Source organism: Gossypium raimondii, chromosome 2, assembly GCF_025698545.1.
Source record: "Gossypium raimondii isolate GPD5lz chromosome 2, ASM2569854v1, whole genome shotgun sequence".
Lineage (NCBI taxonomy): Eukaryota > Viridiplantae > Streptophyta > Magnoliopsida > Malvales > Malvaceae > Gossypium > Gossypium raimondii.
The window spans coordinates 27,176,946-27,195,140 of record NC_068566.1 but is presented as its reverse complement, the minus strand read 5'-3'; the positions used below and the strand labels follow the sequence as shown (position 1 = coordinate 27,195,140).

At 32.4% G+C, this 18,195-nt stretch overlaps 1 protein-coding gene across 1 annotated transcript; it reads right to left on the bottom strand.

The window, feature by feature from the left end:
* Positions 1-1,786: 1,786 nt before the first annotated feature.
* LOC105789580 (probable serine/threonine-protein kinase PBL4) lies at positions 1,787-17,985 on the bottom strand. The gene is made up of 9 exons (XM_012616953.2): positions 17,581-17,985; positions 17,317-17,370; positions 4,821-4,903; positions 4,434-4,471; positions 3,495-3,766; positions 3,282-3,417; positions 3,043-3,173; positions 2,810-2,933; positions 1,787-2,708 (listed from the first exon to the last, which is right to left on the bottom strand). Exons 1-9 carry the CDS (start codon positions 17,983-17,985, stop codon positions 1,951-1,953), a joined length of 2,001 nt encoding a protein of 666 aa, XP_012472407.1. The 3' UTR covers positions 1,787-1,950.
* Between the last annotated feature and the right edge of the window lie 210 nt (positions 17,986-18,195).

Genomic DNA, 18,195 nt, shown 5'->3' with positions numbered 1-18,195 from the left:
TATTAGTGTCAACGAGTGAAAGCTCTGAGCTTACGTCTGGGTGGGTCCTAGATTCAGGATGTTCTTTCCACATGTGTCCCAATAGAGAATGGTTCTCCACATATAGTTCGGTTGAATGTGGAGTTGTGCGTATGAGAAACGATTCATCTAGTAAGGTAATTGGTATTGGTACTGTTAAAATTAGGATGTACGATGGGATGATTAGGACACTCTCAAACGACAGGTATGTACCTGATTTACGAAAGAATCTCATCTCCTTGAGTATTTTAGACTTGGCGGCATTAAGGTGTCTCATGGGGCTCTCGTTTTGTTAAAAGGTAAAAGAACTAGTAGTCTTTATATTCTGGAAGGTTCTGCAGTGACTGGTGAAATCGGACATCCCTCGTCCGTTACGGAGTCGAAGTCAACTCGTTTGGAGCGGAGACAACTTGGTCATAGGAGGGAAAAAAGTATAACCATTTCGTTGAAGTGAGATTCTAGTTTGGATGTAGGTTCTGAAAAGTTAGGGCACTGTGTTCGTGAAAATCATATCTGGGTTAGTTTTGGTTTGGTAGTGTACAAGTTGAAAGCTAGAAGTCTTCAAGTTTCTAAGCACAGATTTGACTTAGTTAATTCCGTGCATAGTTCAAGATAGACCCGTGGTGGGCTTTGGCAAAGATGGCGTTGTAGAAATATGAGTCAATGTGGAGATTTGTTGAGTTTGACTCTTATTTCAGTCAAATTTGAGAAATAATCTTCCAATTAAACTCTTTTAATTTGTTTCAATCAAACTCTGATTAGTCTAGATTATTTTATTATTATTTGACTTATGAATTTAATCTATAAATAGACTCTTTTACAACCTTGGAAAATATATCCATTAGAGATTAGAACTCATAACACTTTTGGAGAATTTTGTGTTTACATTTTGGGGGTTTTTTATTTTTTGGGTTTTAGGGTTGAGTTTTTATCTCTATCTTTGTACTATTCGTTCTTTTACCATTATAGTTAAATTATCTTTACCCGTGGTTTTTATCCTCTTTAGAGAGGTTTTTTCACGTTAAATTTGTGTGTTCAATTTCTCAATTTCTTCCACTATTTTTTTTACTTGTTTGTTGTTTAATCAGGTTGATCCCCAACAGATACAATGAAACTCAATGACTATTTACATTTTGTCCTAATGAAAACAATTAATTGAACACGAAAAAGTTATAGCAAAAAGAAGCATGTAGTACATTACAACATTATTTTTAGTTACAAGTGAGTATTTTTTATTTCAAAATGTCACCAACAAATTTAACGAAAAAATTTAACGGTGTTAACAATTGGACTTGAATTTTGAAATCTAAAACGTAAATGGACTAAATTCTTGCAAATAAAAGTAAAAAATTTAGTTATGTTTTTCCATATATTTGAAGAATTATACTCTCATAATTATGTACGAATATATAAAAGCAAATGAGACTTAAGTTTTAGAAAAGCTAAAATATTTCATGTGTTGTGAGTAGTTTTAAACCTACAAGTGAGGAAGTTTAGTTAATTTTTTTTTAAAATCAAATTTTTAAGGGTGGAGTATCCGTATATCAAATAGTAATTCCAATCAAATATTAATTTTGAAAGCCTAAATCATTATATATATTTCTTTGAAAAATATTCTAAGAATGCTTCATTTGATTTAAATTGAATATGTGGAATTCTCTAAATCATCCAACTTTCAGCAGAATTAGTAATAAAAACCACCAAATAAATGGAATATGATTTTGACTTAATTGATTCAGTATGTAAAATATTAAACCTTCCTTGTCCACATATCAAGCAACTGAAGATTTCCATTTTCTTATACGAAACCATTCATGAAATTTGTTGCATAAAAGCTTCTGCAAATGGTATTATGTTGTATACGAAATCCAAATAATCCTCTACCTAACCAAATTTTACCCCACTTCTTTGTTTTTGGCACCTTGCATTAAACTAACATGAATTCCATAAAGCCCCCTTCAAAGGGTACTTGTTATTGTATTTGGAACTCTTCACTTGAGGTACATCACTTGAGGGAGAGACGAGCCCGGATACATTGCTTGGAGACCCAAGGAAGGACAAAGGAAGATCGCTTGGGGATAAAGTGGAAGCCAAGGGTGGGGAAATTGTTCTTCCAGATGAACCTCTGTCTTGGCGAGAGAAGAGTTGCCTGCGTAACTCTCTTAAGCTAAAGGGAGGTCCATCGCTTTGGGACGAAAGGGAGGACCGAGGACCATTGCTTGGGGATGAAGGAACATGTCTTGGGGACGAAAAGTCAGACGAGCAAAGAGGGGAAATTGATCTTTGAGATGAAACGCTGTCTAGTGGAGGTAAGGGAAGCCAAGGCCTGTCGACTTTGAACCCAACGGAGGATGAAGGAACACCACTTGGGGATGCATGCGAACCCGAGAGAAGACGAAGACGTCTGAGTGCTGATAAAACCTCAGCCATTGAGGGCCGGACCTTGTCTTCACTTACACACTGCAATGCAATGACTGCAACACCATAAGCTTCTCTCTTGGAGTAGTTGCCATTTAACTTGGTATCCATGATTCGGGATAACAGGCGTTTATCGCCTAAATATGGTTTAGCCCAATCCACTAGAAATTCCATTATACCAGCAGCTGTTTGACAAACAGCCTGGCGTCCGGAAAGCAGTTCAAGTAACACGACCCCGAAGCTATAGACATCACACTTTGTATTTAGCATACCTGCACAACATTGGAAGAGCTCATTCGTACAATAAGATGGCCAAGAGCTTTACCAAAGACTATGGTAAACAAAGATTGCATAAGAGGGCAACCATAGTAACCTGTAGCAAGATATTGAGGGTCAGTATATCCTTCAGTACCAAAGACTCGAGTTAAAACATAAGATTGATCACCAGTAGGGCCTTCTATTGCATAGCCCAAATCCGAAAGTTTTGCACTGAAATCCTGCAACAATGATTTAAGATGGGTTTTAATTAGTATCATTTATAGTTGGTAGAATATAACTTCGATTCAGCACTACAGCAGACTGCAACTTGGTTTTTAGGCAACATACCGAATCTAGTAGGATATTCGCTGACTTTATATCTCGTAATATAAGCCCTAGTTCATGTAAGAAAGAAAGGACTCTAGCAGTATCTATGGCAATTCCAACCCTTGTTTCCCATGACAACGGTGGAGAACAATCTGAAATTAAGACAGCATCAAAATTAATGAACAAACACACATCTTTCGGCATAATACGAAAAGCAATCATAAGCAATAAAGCATACGTTGAAAAAGGTATTAATTCACCTTTGAAAAGAAGATCCTGCAAGCTGCCTTTAGATAGATATTCATAGACCAAAAGCCTATCCTCCCCTTGCGAGCAATATCCATAAAGCTTCACCAGGTTCCGATGACGAAGTCGCCCAAGGTTACCAAGTTCAGTCTACAGTCAACACAATCGATACATGAGCCAAGAACATTTTTCAAAGAAAGTGAACATGATAGAATGAAGAAACCAACCAGCCACTGCTCATGACCCTGAGTGCCAGTGGGACTAAGCTTCTTCACAGCAACAGCCATTCCACTTTCAGGGCTTGCAGCACTAAGCGTCTGCTCATCAATGAACCCCATGTAAACATAACCGAACCCACCTTCCCCTATGAGATTCTGGGAACTAAAGTTCATGGTAGCCTGTTCTAGCTCAGAATATGTGAATGATTTCAGAAGAGGGGGTGATAATATACAACCACTTCCGGTTGTTTCATTCAGGCGAAGGTTTGGAAATCCTGAAACTGAAAGAGAAAAAAAAAGGGTTCCCTGCTATGAGCTAGAACAATGCGTGATGAATGGTACATTGTGTGATTGTCCAAAAGTAACAAAAAAAAAAAGGTTATTTAATTGCTTACCTTCAAATATCATTTTCAATAAAAAAACCAGATTAGCATAGGAGCAGGCCAAGAAAGAAAGTTTCAAGCACATAAGATGTATATGATTATGAATTAGTGGTGGGAAACTTGAGCAAAGAACATAAATTATAAATTTTAGTAATCTTATCAATATCAGTTCATATACATAACAATCTTATGCTAAACTCTAAAAGTAGTTGACAATGATGCCTTTATGAACTAAATACTGAAAAAACAGCCCAGTGATGTATGCAACCATACAATTCTAACCATAAAAAAGGACCTTTCTACATGAATAATTGAATTCATTCAAGGAATTTACTATCAAAGAAGGGAAACAATTCCATATTTCTATACTATAACATGCCACCATCGATTACTACCTTCCAAGTGGCAATTTACCAGTGCAAGCATATATCTTTGCTCACATTTTAAACAGTACCAAACCGATGGTAGCATTAGTACCTGTCTACTTGTTTTTAAGACCACTTGAAGTGATTAACAAATACACAATTTAAGGGTAGAGGGTTTAGGTTAAAGATTCTATGTCAACCTGAAATCAAGAAATCCACAAAGAGAAAACAACAAATCCTGTATAAAAACCAAAAAGAATGCCATTAATGAATTGAATATAAATCGGTAACAATTATTAGATAAAGCCATTAATTTAAAGCATACACAAGGAACCTGAAAGATATAAAGGATAAAGGTAGCCATCCATGATTCTTAAAAAGAAAGAAATTGCATGAAATAAGAAGACCCCATTAAAACATTATCTAAAGTAAACGGAAACCGTTCAAGAAAGCAAGAAAAAAAAAAAGAAACGACTGCATGAAATGAAAAGAAACCACTAAAACATTATCTGAAGTAATTAAATGAAAGCTTTCAAGAAAGAAAGAAACGACTGCATGAAAGGAAAAGACCCCCATTAAAACATTACCTAAAGCTGCAGCACTGAACTGGATAGGTCTTCTTGTTCGAGCATGGAATAATGATGGGAAGCAATTGCCCATCTCTCACTATCTTTCTTTAACTCAAGTATCTACCTTTTTCTTTTCCTTCGAAATAAACAATAGAGAAATAGAAATGGAAGGCAAAAAGGAAGAAGAAAGGCGAATATTGTATATGGGTTTTGCGTAAAAAACTTAAAGAAGAAGCATTTTAAAGAACGTTCAAGTGATGAAGTGCCTCCTTCTAGCAAGGTCTCTGCTTCTTCTTGTTCTTTAGCATGAAAGCAGAGAAAAATGAGACTTCTCTTTTTATAGAGGGAAGGAAAACGGAATTAACAATATTAATCTTTTTATTGGAGCTTTTTACCCCTGTTGTGCCGCGCCTAAATATCATGTGCTCCAATTCTCTCTAGGGTTGATGTTCTAATTAAGGGTGGGCAAAATTTTATTCGATTTGAAAAAATCAAAAAAAATTTTAAATTTTGAGTTAATCGAATTAAGTTATTCGAGTTATTCGAACTATTTGAGTCAACTCGAATAAGAAATTTCGGAGTTCGAGTCGAGTTGAATTTTTACAATTCGAATAACATATTAGTATAAATATTGTTTTGATCCCTGTCAATTTTAAAAATGAGTAAATTGGTCTCTCTTAACAAAAGATCAAAATAATTTTCAAAATTTGAAAATAATTTTTAAAATTCAAAATATTTATAAAATTTTAAAATTTTCATTTTAAAAAATTATAAATTTTAAAAAATCTAAAAAATATATCAATAATTTAATAAAATAATAATTATGAAATCAAAATAAGGGATTAATGATTCAAGTTTATCATACTAAATTTTTTTTATTTGGCTTTAAAAATTTTCAAATATATATTGTTTCAAATTTATGTGTTCTAACATGGAAATAGTTATATTGTACAAAATTTTAATTTAACATTATTAATTTTTCTAATTTAACTCAAACAGTTTCACTCGATTTGATCGAACGCTCACCCCTAATTCGAGTTATCCGAAAATCCAAAAAAGAAAAGGTAAAACTACATTGTTTTGATAAATGTTTACATTTTCTAAAGTTAAAAGTTAAAAATATCAAGTTGCAAAGCTACGTTGTTTTGATAAATATTTACCCATTAGTCTTACTTTTCTTCCCGAATTGCCCCACTCTCCTTTTTTTCCTTTATTCAAAATTAATCTAAAAGCTTATACTTTGTCTACTAATAAGATAATCGATCTATGTAAACAGAATATTGAGTATAAATAATAAGATTCGTTAATTCGACTCAACTCGACTTGAAATTTTTTGACTCGATTCGACTCGATTCGGAAAAAATTCAAATTGAGTTCGGTTGTTAAAATAGGATTCGTCAACTCGACTAATTCAAAATTTTTTGACTCGATTCGACTCAACTCGATCGAATATTCACCCCTAGTTGTAATTCAACTTTTTCATTACTTGCTTTAATTTTAATTTCTACAAGTATAATTTAAAAAAAAAGAGAGAGAATAAAAATAGGTAAAGAGTTAAATCATCTTATTTTTATATAATTTATTTTTTTATATTTATGCAAAAAAATAGAATAGAAAAAAATATTTTAGCTAAATTTCAAAAGGTTACAAGTTAGTCATTGAACTCTTCGAAAATTCAAAAGTTACAAGTTGGTCACAGGCCTATTAGCTTTGTAACGGATGTCAGGTGTGTGATGGGTAAATTTACAATTTGGTCACTCAATTTCAAACGGTTACAAGCTGGTCACTGGCCTTTTAACTTGGTAACGAACTTTAGATGTGAAATGTGTAAATTTACAATTTAGTCATGCATTTTCAAAAAGATACAAATTGTTCATTAAACTATTACTGAGTTTACAAGTTTACGCTTTGGTCACTCAACCTTTACACCCTTACCCCTTAACTAGATAAACTAAATAAATAGTATCAACAACAACTTAAGCCCCAAACCTTAGCAAAGTCCATATCAAATCCATGCCTCACCTTTAATATAACACCCCTAACCCGACGATATCATTGGGTCCAATCTATAGGATGCTACATTCGTTGTCGGAGCAACTACAATAAACTTCAATATAATTCAACCATTCCAACATGTTCATTAGCATAAACCACTTTTTGATATGATATAAAAATATTTTGGGGTCTTATACGAGCTTACGAAAGCTCCATTGTTAACCCAAGGTCGAATAAGAACTTAATTGAAAAGATTTTAAACTTATGAGCTGACATTGTGACATCATAGTATCCACGTTGTGACATTGATAGTTAGTGAGTTACGTTGCGACTTTAGGAATCTAGACGTCGCAACGCCACTCACTGTCGAACTATGTCGCAACGTTAGGGTCACAAGGTCACGACGTTGCCCCTGTTTTGGCAAAAAATCACATTGTTACTTATTCAAGCTCCCTACCAAACATGTTTTTGCATCCATATGAACATACCAAATTCAAATAAACATCAATTAACCAATTTTACCAATGCATAACATTATACCAACTATGTCAAATCACATTTACAACACTTTTGCATTCATGGATAGCAAATCACAATCACATACTCAATTTAAACATTGCAAGTCATATTTCCACATTAACATGCCAAGATACCTCATTTAGCCAATTATGACATATAAAACATAAGTAAGCTTGAGATCATGAATTCAAATGGCATTTGTCTTGATCAAACTAAGCATCAATTTGGGCATATATTAAGCTTAAAATGCAAACACAAGTTTAGCCACAATTACATCTTTAACGCACGCATTAGGTTGATCATTTATATGACATAATGATCATACTATACATGCCACAACTTTAAGAACCAAAATGAATACATTTTTACCATTTCGACGATAGTGTGATGCCCGTAAAGATCTGGACTCGAGAGTTCCGCAAATGAAGATATACAAGTAGGAAAAAATAACTAGAGTAAGCATATAAGTGCTTAGTAAGTTCAAATGGAAAATATGTACTTACCTTGCCTTAAATGTAACAGGCCGTTTTTCAGTGCTATCAAAAACAGTGGTTTCGGGGCCACAAACTCGATGAGTGAATCTGTAAATGTTATTATTTAATATTTATGATTCAAATATAATATTATTAAATTTTTATTTGACAATTTATGTTTTTTGAACGAATAATTAGGTTCAAGTGGCAAATCCTTAAAGTCAAGTGGTTTTAAAAAAAGAGGTATTAGGACCTCGTTTCTATAAACCAAGCCCGTAAATATTTTATTAAAAATTATGGAGTATCATTAGGGTCATATTAAAATTTTGTTAAGAAATTTTAACGTTTAGGTAACTAATTAAAGAAAATGGACTAAATTGTAAAAGATACAAAACTTGATAATTATTACATTTAGATGATTTAATAGCTTAAATACCATAGGATGGAGGACCTATGTAGCAATTAAACCCTATTTATTATTTTTGGACGGAAATTGAAATAAAAATAATAAAATAACACATGTTTTAATGGAAAAATGGTAATTAACATAAAATTAAAACAAAATAATTAGAAAAAGATAGCTTCTTCCTCTCCATTTGTTGTCATGGTTGGCCGAAAACATCATAGGTGAGGATATTAAACATTCAGCTGGTTTGAGCCTTGCATGGGTAAGTTTTGAGTGTCGTTTTTAATGAATTTTATGTTTTTAATATCGTTACAACTAGGTCCAGCTAATTCATACCTTCGTTTTTGAATCTGTTAAAAATTTTAGAAGTTTTAATTGATTAATATTGGTTGATTTTTATGATAATTATGTGTTTGAAGCTTTGATTGTGGTATTTAGCTATTATGTGAAGTAATTTTATTAGTTTTTATTTAAGGATTAAATTGTTAAAATGTCAAAATTTCAAGGTTTGATGGTGAACTAGAGGTGTAATTGGGACTATTTAAGGGCCTATATTATTATTCTGTAAATTTTAACTTGATAAAATGGTTAATTTGATGATTTTCGGTTAAGGGACTAAATTGCAAAAGTTGTAAAAGTTAGGGACAATTATGTAATTTCAAAAATAAAAGGGTATAAAATGCAGAATTAATTGGCATATGAATATAAGCTAATAAAGGGAAAATTTTATATTTTAGTCAAGACCCTGTTGACTTACGTGAAAAGGGGAAAATTACAAAATAGTCCCTAAACTTCTGCAACTATTACAATTCAATCTAGGTAAGTTCTTAACTTGATTAAATCAATAAGTTGTTGTTTGAGTTGTTTAACATCTAATTGTTTATATATTAACGAGTTCGTTGGCTTGAAGGAAATGATTAAGACCATAGTTGAAAGATATTATGGCACTATACCGGGAATAGATAATACCATAGTTGAAAGACACTATGACACCATATTAGAAATGAGTAAGACCATAGCTGAAAGATATTATGGCATCACGATTCTATCGAGTAAGACTATAGCTGAAAGACGCTATGGCATCACGAATCAAAGAAATAAGACCATAGTTGAAAGACACTATGGCAACACGATGGGAAATGAATAAGACCATGGTTGAAAGACACTATGGCATCAAGACGAGAATAAATAAGACCGTGGTTGAAAGAGACCATGGCACCCTCCGATCATTTTCTATTCAGATAACACGTTTCAAGTGAGGCATGTATCTTAAGTATGAATACGAGTTGAACGTTTGACTAGTATAGTTTGATAATGAATGTTAATGCCTTGGTGTGATTATATATACTTTATATGTCTATAAATATGTTAAATCGTGATGTTGTGTGTTTAGAGAATTAAATGGTTATATTAGTATTTTCCTAGTATTTGATGTTATTTCATTTGATTCAACGAGTAAGTAAAGGTTAATGGAAAAACATATATAAAAATTTAATATACTAATGTTCATAAGAAATGGAAAGATGGATATGCACATATGCAATGAAAAGGATGAGAATTTATCATGTGACAAATGAAATAAGCATGAAATCTATTTCTTAATATATATTATGTTTACTTATTATCTACTAACTATGTGGACTCAAATGTGTAGAATGTGAAATGGATATATATATATTTGTGTGATGGATGATATATAAAACCTAAATGCTTATTAGGTAATTGTCATGATTTACTATGCCATATTATGTATGATATATGAAATTTGAGGTATGAAAGGTAATGAAAATGAAAGTACATAGTATATGATGAAAGTAATTGATGATTTGAAAAGCTTGAGATGTTATATGCCTTATTTGGTTAAATTTATATGTGCATTGTTTCACCTACTAATCTGGTGAGGTGTTGTGTATAGGAAAAGTAAATTTGGACTACGGCTAAATGGAATCATTTATAGCTGTTTAATTATTGCACTTGGTAAGTTTAAGTTCTGTTACACAAACTTACTAAGCATTAGCTGCTTACCTAGTTGATTTCTCTATTTTTGTAGGTCATCGAAAAGCTCAATCGGTTGGAATCTTTGTCAGAGCACAATCACACTATCCATTGACTATTTTGGTAGCTTTTGAATAAGTTGGGCTAATAGTTATAAATGGCATGTATAGGGTTGTATGTTAATTTGATATGTTTCGAGCCTATGCTTAACTTACTTGCGTATATGTATGTTTTGAAATTAGTTGGTACATGTTTGTGTTTATAAATGAATTTGGTTTTTTATGTGTCTTGTGAAGAAGTATGGCTAGGTGGCATAAATTAAGAATGAAGTAACTAAATAGAGTGTGTGTGTGTGTGATATGTGTTTTGACATGTATAGGGTTGTATGTTATTTTGGTAACTTTGGATGTTTTGAAATTGTGTCAAGCTTTTTGTAACACCCTTAACTCGTATCCGTCGCCGGATTAAGGTTACGAATCATTACCGAACAAAGGGAAATTTTAAACGTACATTGCATACATTATCATAAACACGTTATAAAAAAATCATTCACATACATATCATCCCCAAAATAGAGCCCTCGAGGCCCTAAAATTACCTTAGAAATAATTCGGGACTAAATTGGAAACATTTGGAAAGTTTAAGAAGAAGTTACAAGAATTTGACTACAAGGGTCACACGACCGTGTGGCCAGGCCGTGTAACCTTCAAACACACGACCGTGTCCCAGCTTGTGTCCTAAAATCAACTAACTGATATGTCATTAAAGGCACCTCAAATGTAAACATCAAAACTTACCTAAACATGTATATTTCGTCACATTTCCATCATCAATTATAATTCAACTTCTTTTAAATCATGCCACAAACATGACCATTAACACATCACTACAAACATACCATTTGAGCCATACCACTCATGCATCACAAGTACCCAAAATGACACAATCCAACAAGGTATCAAATGGTACCAACCAAGATAAGTTGCACAAGTTATACATACCAATTCATCCATTAAACATTCAACTAAACACCATTACAAGTCCACTTATACATGTCATTATAAACTTAGCCAAAATAGTCAAAAACTACCGATATTTATGCTGGATAGTGTGATAGATCTCCGATGAGCTTCCAAACTGATTGAGCTTCCGATGATTTATAAAACATAGGAATGAACTACGTAAGCACATAATGCTTAGTAAGTTCATAGAAAATAAAACATAACTTACCATTTCATTACATAAAAATAGGTATAAACATAATGTAACCCAACCCACAAGCTTGGCACAAGCCTAAACATCATCATCAATACACAAGTTAGTGCATTTATACATAACTCATTTGGATTAACCACATGATAAGTCATTTATGTATGAAATACATCATTTGAATCATTCATCCTTTCCATGAACATATGCATAATACCATTTGGAAACTTACCATTTCAATCCCTTTCATTGCTTGTTGAACCATCTAGAATATCATCGGATACTTGAGAAAGCTCACACGAAATGTGCTTAAACATATAATCGTAACCTTTCCTTTAACATCATTGCTCACACGAGCTGTGAAATGCGCCTGCTCACACGAGCTGTGGGTCGAAATGTAAGCTACATGATGTTGCTCACACAAGCTGTGGAGTATCTGCAACAAATGCAAGACCTCAGCCATTGGTAGGACATTCAAGACCAGCACCCGAAACATGAAATCCCTAATGACATGTCATTTGTATCCTACGAATTTCTAAGGTTCAACCGGAACTCGATAATCGTCATGGCATTAATTTGGATATACATCATTCAATAGCATTATAAATACATAATAGCATACAATTGAATAAAATGAATATAGTAATTCGTACCTACGAACTTACCTCGACAACTAGGACGTAGAAACAAAATCGAGCTAATCTGAGGCCTTAACTTTTCCCTTATCTAAATCTGTACGTAGTCTATCTTGATCTAAATAGACAATTCTAATCTATTTAATACTTCTATTATTCAATTCAGTCCATAATTCATATTTATGCAAAAGTACCTTTTTGCCATAATATTTTAACTTTTTACAATTTAGTCCTTAAGCTCATAAATTGAAATCTAAGCATTTTAATCCTCCTTTCAAGCTAGTCGATTTCTCTAGGGACTTAAAACAACCCATACAAACCATAATTTCATTAATTTTCCATAAGCTTTTACTATTTTTACAAACAAGTCCCTAAATGCAATTTTCATCAAAATTCCCTTTAACAAATTTATTTATTTGTCAATAAGGACTCATAATCTATCATTAAACATCAAGAATCATACAAAATGGAATCATACAAAATCATGCATTGCATAACCCTCAACATTTAAAAGTTTTACAAATTGATCCCTGGGCTAGCTAGATTAAGCTGAAACGACCTCAAAAAACCTAGAAATTATTAAAAATAAGCTTGAAATCGCATATCATGCAACCATTAAGCTAGCCGAACCTTCAAGGTGTAAAAATGGAGGTTTTATTTCTTTTATTTCAATGGAACTAACCCATTAGGAAGATGATACCTCATTTTATATTATTTTAATTTCATTAATTTATTCAATTACTATTTTATCCTTTGTTATTAACTAAACAAAACACCAAATTCATGCCCATCGTTGTCCACTAATATTATGAATGGTATAATTACCATTTAAGTCCACTCACTTAAAATTTTTATAGCCATTTGGCCCTTTTAACAAATAGAACTCTACTTTTGCACCATTTATGATTTAGTCCATTTCACTTAATTAATCGTGCAAACATCAAAATTTCTTAAAAAATTTTAATACGACCTTAATAACATCCCATAGAAATTAAAATAATAATAAAATAAAAATTTACTCATCGGATTTGTAGTCTCAAAACCACTATTCCGATTTCACTGAAAACGAAGTTAACAAACAAGCTTAACTAGATTTACAATTTAGTCTTTTTATAATATAAACTCAATATCTATCAATTTCAAGCCAAATTCATCAATTAATCAACAATGGAAACTTGCTAAAATTTCAACAATTGATCAAATTGATACATGGGCTAACTAAATCGAGCTCCTATGATCATAAATTTATAAAAATTACATGAAAAAGGACTTAATTTGGCTTGGTCGAATTCTTTCAAAGCTTGGGAGGTTTTTCTTTGGTTTCAACAATGGTGGAGGGTGGGATGATCGAAAAAGATGATGTTTCTCTAATTACTTCATTTTTATATTAAGATTATAAGTTAATTAAATTTGGCTAATTTGTTTAATTAAACTTTATTATTCCTTAATTAACAACTAATATTTTATAATGTTTTCAACTAACTCATATTTATTATTGGTTTATTTCCATTTTGGTCCACTGAAAATTGCCTTCTAGGTCCTAAAGCCTTTTGTCAATTAAAATTCTAAAGTGATTGGACTTTTACAATGTAGTCTCTGAGCCTTAATCAATTATTTAATCGGAGAAATTATTCGACCATTCTTTAATATATATCTATATTAACTTCGTAAATATTTCTATTTTATATTTATGGACTCAATTTACAAAAATGAGATTTTGAAATCGCATTTTTTGATACACTGAAAATCGAATCGTTACATTTAACCCAACTAACTCAACAACCTTTCATTCTTAACCCGCTCACAATTTCCTATTCGACCAAACCATAACCCAAGAAAATCCACAATCAAATTATTCATATATCCTTACCCTGAACCAATAACTAAATATCACCACAACCTCAATCAAAGTAAACAAAAATACCAAAGTTGATGGTCACGAAACTAACTAAAATTTTGACTAAGGCAAGTGCTACAATCAATTAATACTATAGTTACGGTGAACAAAAATATCATTCCCATTAGGACTACAAGTACTAGTAATTACCTTCTTTCTATTATTTAACCGAATAATTCGAGTGACCGATTAAAAACTAAAATTAACTATATAATTATAAACAAATGCGACAAAGAACAAATCATGAAAATAATCGAATAACAATCAAGAAACAAAACAATACCCAAGAAAGAATCCACTTGGATTTTATCTGTCACTGTCAATCTAAATTACGCAATTTCTTTACTTAGCATTTTGATCCGTAGAAATTCCTATATTATGCTAATATCTATTTCGAGCAAAAGAGCAACAAACTCTAGGTTGATTAATTGAAATTTCTTTCTAATTAAAACTCCTTTATCTCATTAATTTGTGCTATGAATTACCCTATTAGATTTGACTCTAATTCAACAGATTTATATCATCTTATTTCTAGGATTGCATGCAACTTCACACAATTACGTAATATCTAATCTTAAATAGGGTCTATTTAACCACCGATTTCACTACATCGAATATGGATTAATACTCTAGAAATATCAAATCAAGAATTAAGCACCCATAATTGAGAACAAGAAAATAAGTATTTATTGCATAAAATAAAAATCAAACGCAGAATCCATAATAGGGTTCATCTCTCTAAGTATTAATAAAATTAGTTCATGCTTAAAAATAGAAAAAAAATCCAAGATATAGTATAACCGAAAGAAATAAAGAAACTCATGATAACTTCCTAAGAAATCAATTGGGAATCTTCAATATTGACGGAAATATGCTTCAAAGTCAACTTCAATGGTGTTTTTCAAGTTGTTTTCTTGAGTATTCACTAACAGCTCCCTCATATCTTCTTATTTTTGTCATATATACATCTTAGCATGCCTGAAAAACCTAAAAATCGTGATTTTCCACTTTTCAATGTATAATCCCGTGAAATTGACACGGCCTACAACACACCCTTGTGGTTTACACAGTCGTGTGGTTTGGCCGTGTGAAAATGTTCAGCCTGTGTGGCTCCTTCAACTTGCTTCAACATTCTGATTTTCACTCATTTTTCGCTCATTTGGCTCTCAAGTGCTCTGTTAAGAATTAAAACGTGAATTTAAAATATCAGGAGTATAATATTCATAATTAACATTAGATAATCACCCAAAAACGTGTTAAGAATGAGGTTAAAATACGTTACTTTTAGCACTTATCAAATTAACTTAAGCGTTTGCTTATCCTCAAGCAAAATTCTCAACCCATATTCAAGTTAACTTCCTTTAATTTATTGTTCTCATCGACAATGTCTTAGGATAACCTACAGATAATAATGCATTGGAAATTCAAACTAACATGACAATAAAGAATACAAGCAATCTAAGCAGAAATTTTTAAAGCTTAAAAACATAGGCGTCTCCCGTAGGTAATTACTTGAAATTCAAACTCAATAAGAATTAACACCCTCACGAAAGGTCACTCAAGCAGTCAATGTGTTTAAAGTTCAAGTATTGTCCACTCAACAATCAAACAAGAAATTCTATTACCATAGGCTTGCTTGAAAATCAAATTTCCACCATTATAAAATGATATGACACACCAATCAACAGGTAATTACAAGGCTAAGGTTAAGGGTTCGAAGAAGGTCATAAAAGGTGGTTACAACCGAGAGACGAATTGGTAGGCTACCAAACAAAAAAAATTACAATAATTTAACATCAACAATAAATAAATATTGGATGTTAGCTTTTATACAGAAGATGAGACTAACGATTCAAACTCTTTTATCATTTTTTTTCAATAATGCAAATGATAAAACATAGCCAGACAACTAACCAAATCAAATCTTGAAAAAAATAGAGTCAATAAAAATGTGATTTACAAAATTAATGTGCTTTTGGGTTAGCATAAACGGGTGATAAGTGAACAAAAAATGGATTAGAATTAATGGGGTTTACTAGGGGGTAATTTAACGGGTAAGCTATTTAAAGGCTAAATGAGTTAAATCCTAAGTGTCTGTATCATTTCAATATATCAAATCAATAATATGGTCTCGGCATGTATAATTAAAGCAAGTTCTAGAATAACAAATTTAGTTAACATACTCACAACCAAAAATAAAATGAGCACGGAACAATAGATGCTCTATAAGCTCAAAAACTCACAAAAATTATGGTTTGATGTCAAACTCGTAAATTTAAAATTTAAAGGTAATGCTTCAATTAAAGGAGACATTCTAAAATAATAATTTTTTTGAAAATAGCTTATCATGTTTTACTCTCTCGTGTCTTAAAGTATAAATAACACCATGCATAGAAATCGACAAATTAATCCCAATCAAAATCAATAAAGACTCCAAATTTAGAAAAACTAACTCTAATTTAAGGTTTGAGGAAATTACTTAAACAAAACAACAATTCAGGAACTATATTGCATAAACATATAAAATCCTTCCCACACATAAGATGTACATTGCCTTCAATGTACAAACAAAATTAGTCATAATAAGAAAAGCATCATAAGAAAGGGAGGAAGAGAATTGAAACTGTCCTGAATTTGGATGATTGTGTCGGAATAGTGAAATCTAGAAACGTAGGAGATCCTAAACTAAGTGCATAGTTCTGTGCACACTAATAATAAAAGAGATCGTGTGGTTCAACCGTGTATCTCACTGAGCCTTTGTGGTTTTAATTTTTTATTCCAGTCGTCACACAGTCGTGTATCCAAGCCGTGTGGATCACACTATCGTGTCACTCAGTCGTGTATCTCTCTGAGCCCGTGTGTATCCTAAGAAAATTTTAAAAATTGTTCCAGTATGCATACGATCTGTAACACGCCGTATGTCTAGGACATGTGTCTTCACTCAGACCGTATGAGCTTGTCGTTCGCTTTTCTCATGGTCGTGTTTATAGACATGTGAGTCACACGGCCGTGTCGCCAGGCTGTGTGACTCTTTGGGTCATATGGCTCCTAAGTTTTTCTATTCCCCGTGTGCATATAGGCGTGTTCCCATGCTATGTAGGCCACACGATCGTGTTGCTAGGCCGGTGTGGTCCACTTTTTTATTTTTTATTTTCTTTAAGTAATAAAAATAATATGTAAGAAATTAACATACTAAGCATGCAACACAAATAAATGAAATAATAAACATAAAACACTCGAGTTGCCTCTTGAGAAGAGCTTATTTAGAGTCTAAGCTCGACTTCTCTTTTCAAGCATACGGTTAATTCAAATTTTGGAGTCGGAGCTCCTCTCTTTCGTTATCAAATTCATCACCAAGATAAAGTTTGAGTCAATGATTATTTACCTTAAACATTCCATATTCAGGATGTGTTACCTCTATTAGGCCATAAGGAAATACCTGTTTTACCATAAATGGATTCAACCATCTTGACTTAAGCTATTTAGGGAACATTCGTGGATCTAAATCATCTAGTAGCACTTTGACTCCAACTTTGAATCGGTGTGTCCTCTTTAATTTCTCACCACGACGTCGTTTTGTTACTTCTTTATACGTTCTTAGGTTCTCATAAGCCTGTATTTGTTATTCATCAAGTTTATCGAGCTGCACCATTCCTTCTTCACTTGTATCTTGATTTCTATCACCTTGAACAAGACACGGTTCTAACATGTCTTCATGAGTAATTTCTTGCAATGAATGTTGAGCCACATGATTACTAACATTAACAAAATAACGAGTATCATCTCGCTCACTAGAAACTCTCACAATATCACATGCTAGAAGAGTGACCTTTTCATCACCTACCCTCCGCACAAGTTCACCATTACCCACATTAATAATAGTTCTGGCAGTGGCTAAAAAGGGTTGACCTAAAATCATGGGTACCTCAATATCCTCATTCATGTCCAATAGAATGAAATCAATAGGGAATATGAATTTATCTACTTTAACAAGCACATCCTCAATAATACACCTAGGATACTTAATTGATCTATCATCTAATTGAATCCTCATCCTAGTGGGTTTTGGTTCCCAGAGACCAAGTTGTTTGAACATTTTATAAGGCATTAGATTTATACTAGCACCCAAATTAGCCAAACCTTTTTTAAGAATTAAGCTACCAATAAAACAAGGGATAGTAAAACTCCCTGGATTATTAAGCTTGGTGGGTACTTTGTTTTAGAGAATGGTTGAGCACTCCTCACTCAACTCCACTATGGATAA

Coding starts and splice junctions, on each gene's coding strand:
- LOC105789580 (XM_012616953.2), bottom strand. CDS start 17,985: ATGAGGATTCAATTAGATGATAGATCAATTAAGTATCCTAGGTGTATT. Junction 4,904..17,316: donor CTGAATATGGAATGTTTAAG/GTAAATAATCAT, acceptor AGTTAAAGAAAG/ATAGTGAGAGATGGGCAATT. Junction 3,174..3,281: donor GCAGGATCTTCTTTTCAAAG/GTGAATTAATAC, acceptor TCTTAATTTCAG/ATTGTTCTCCACCGTTGTCA.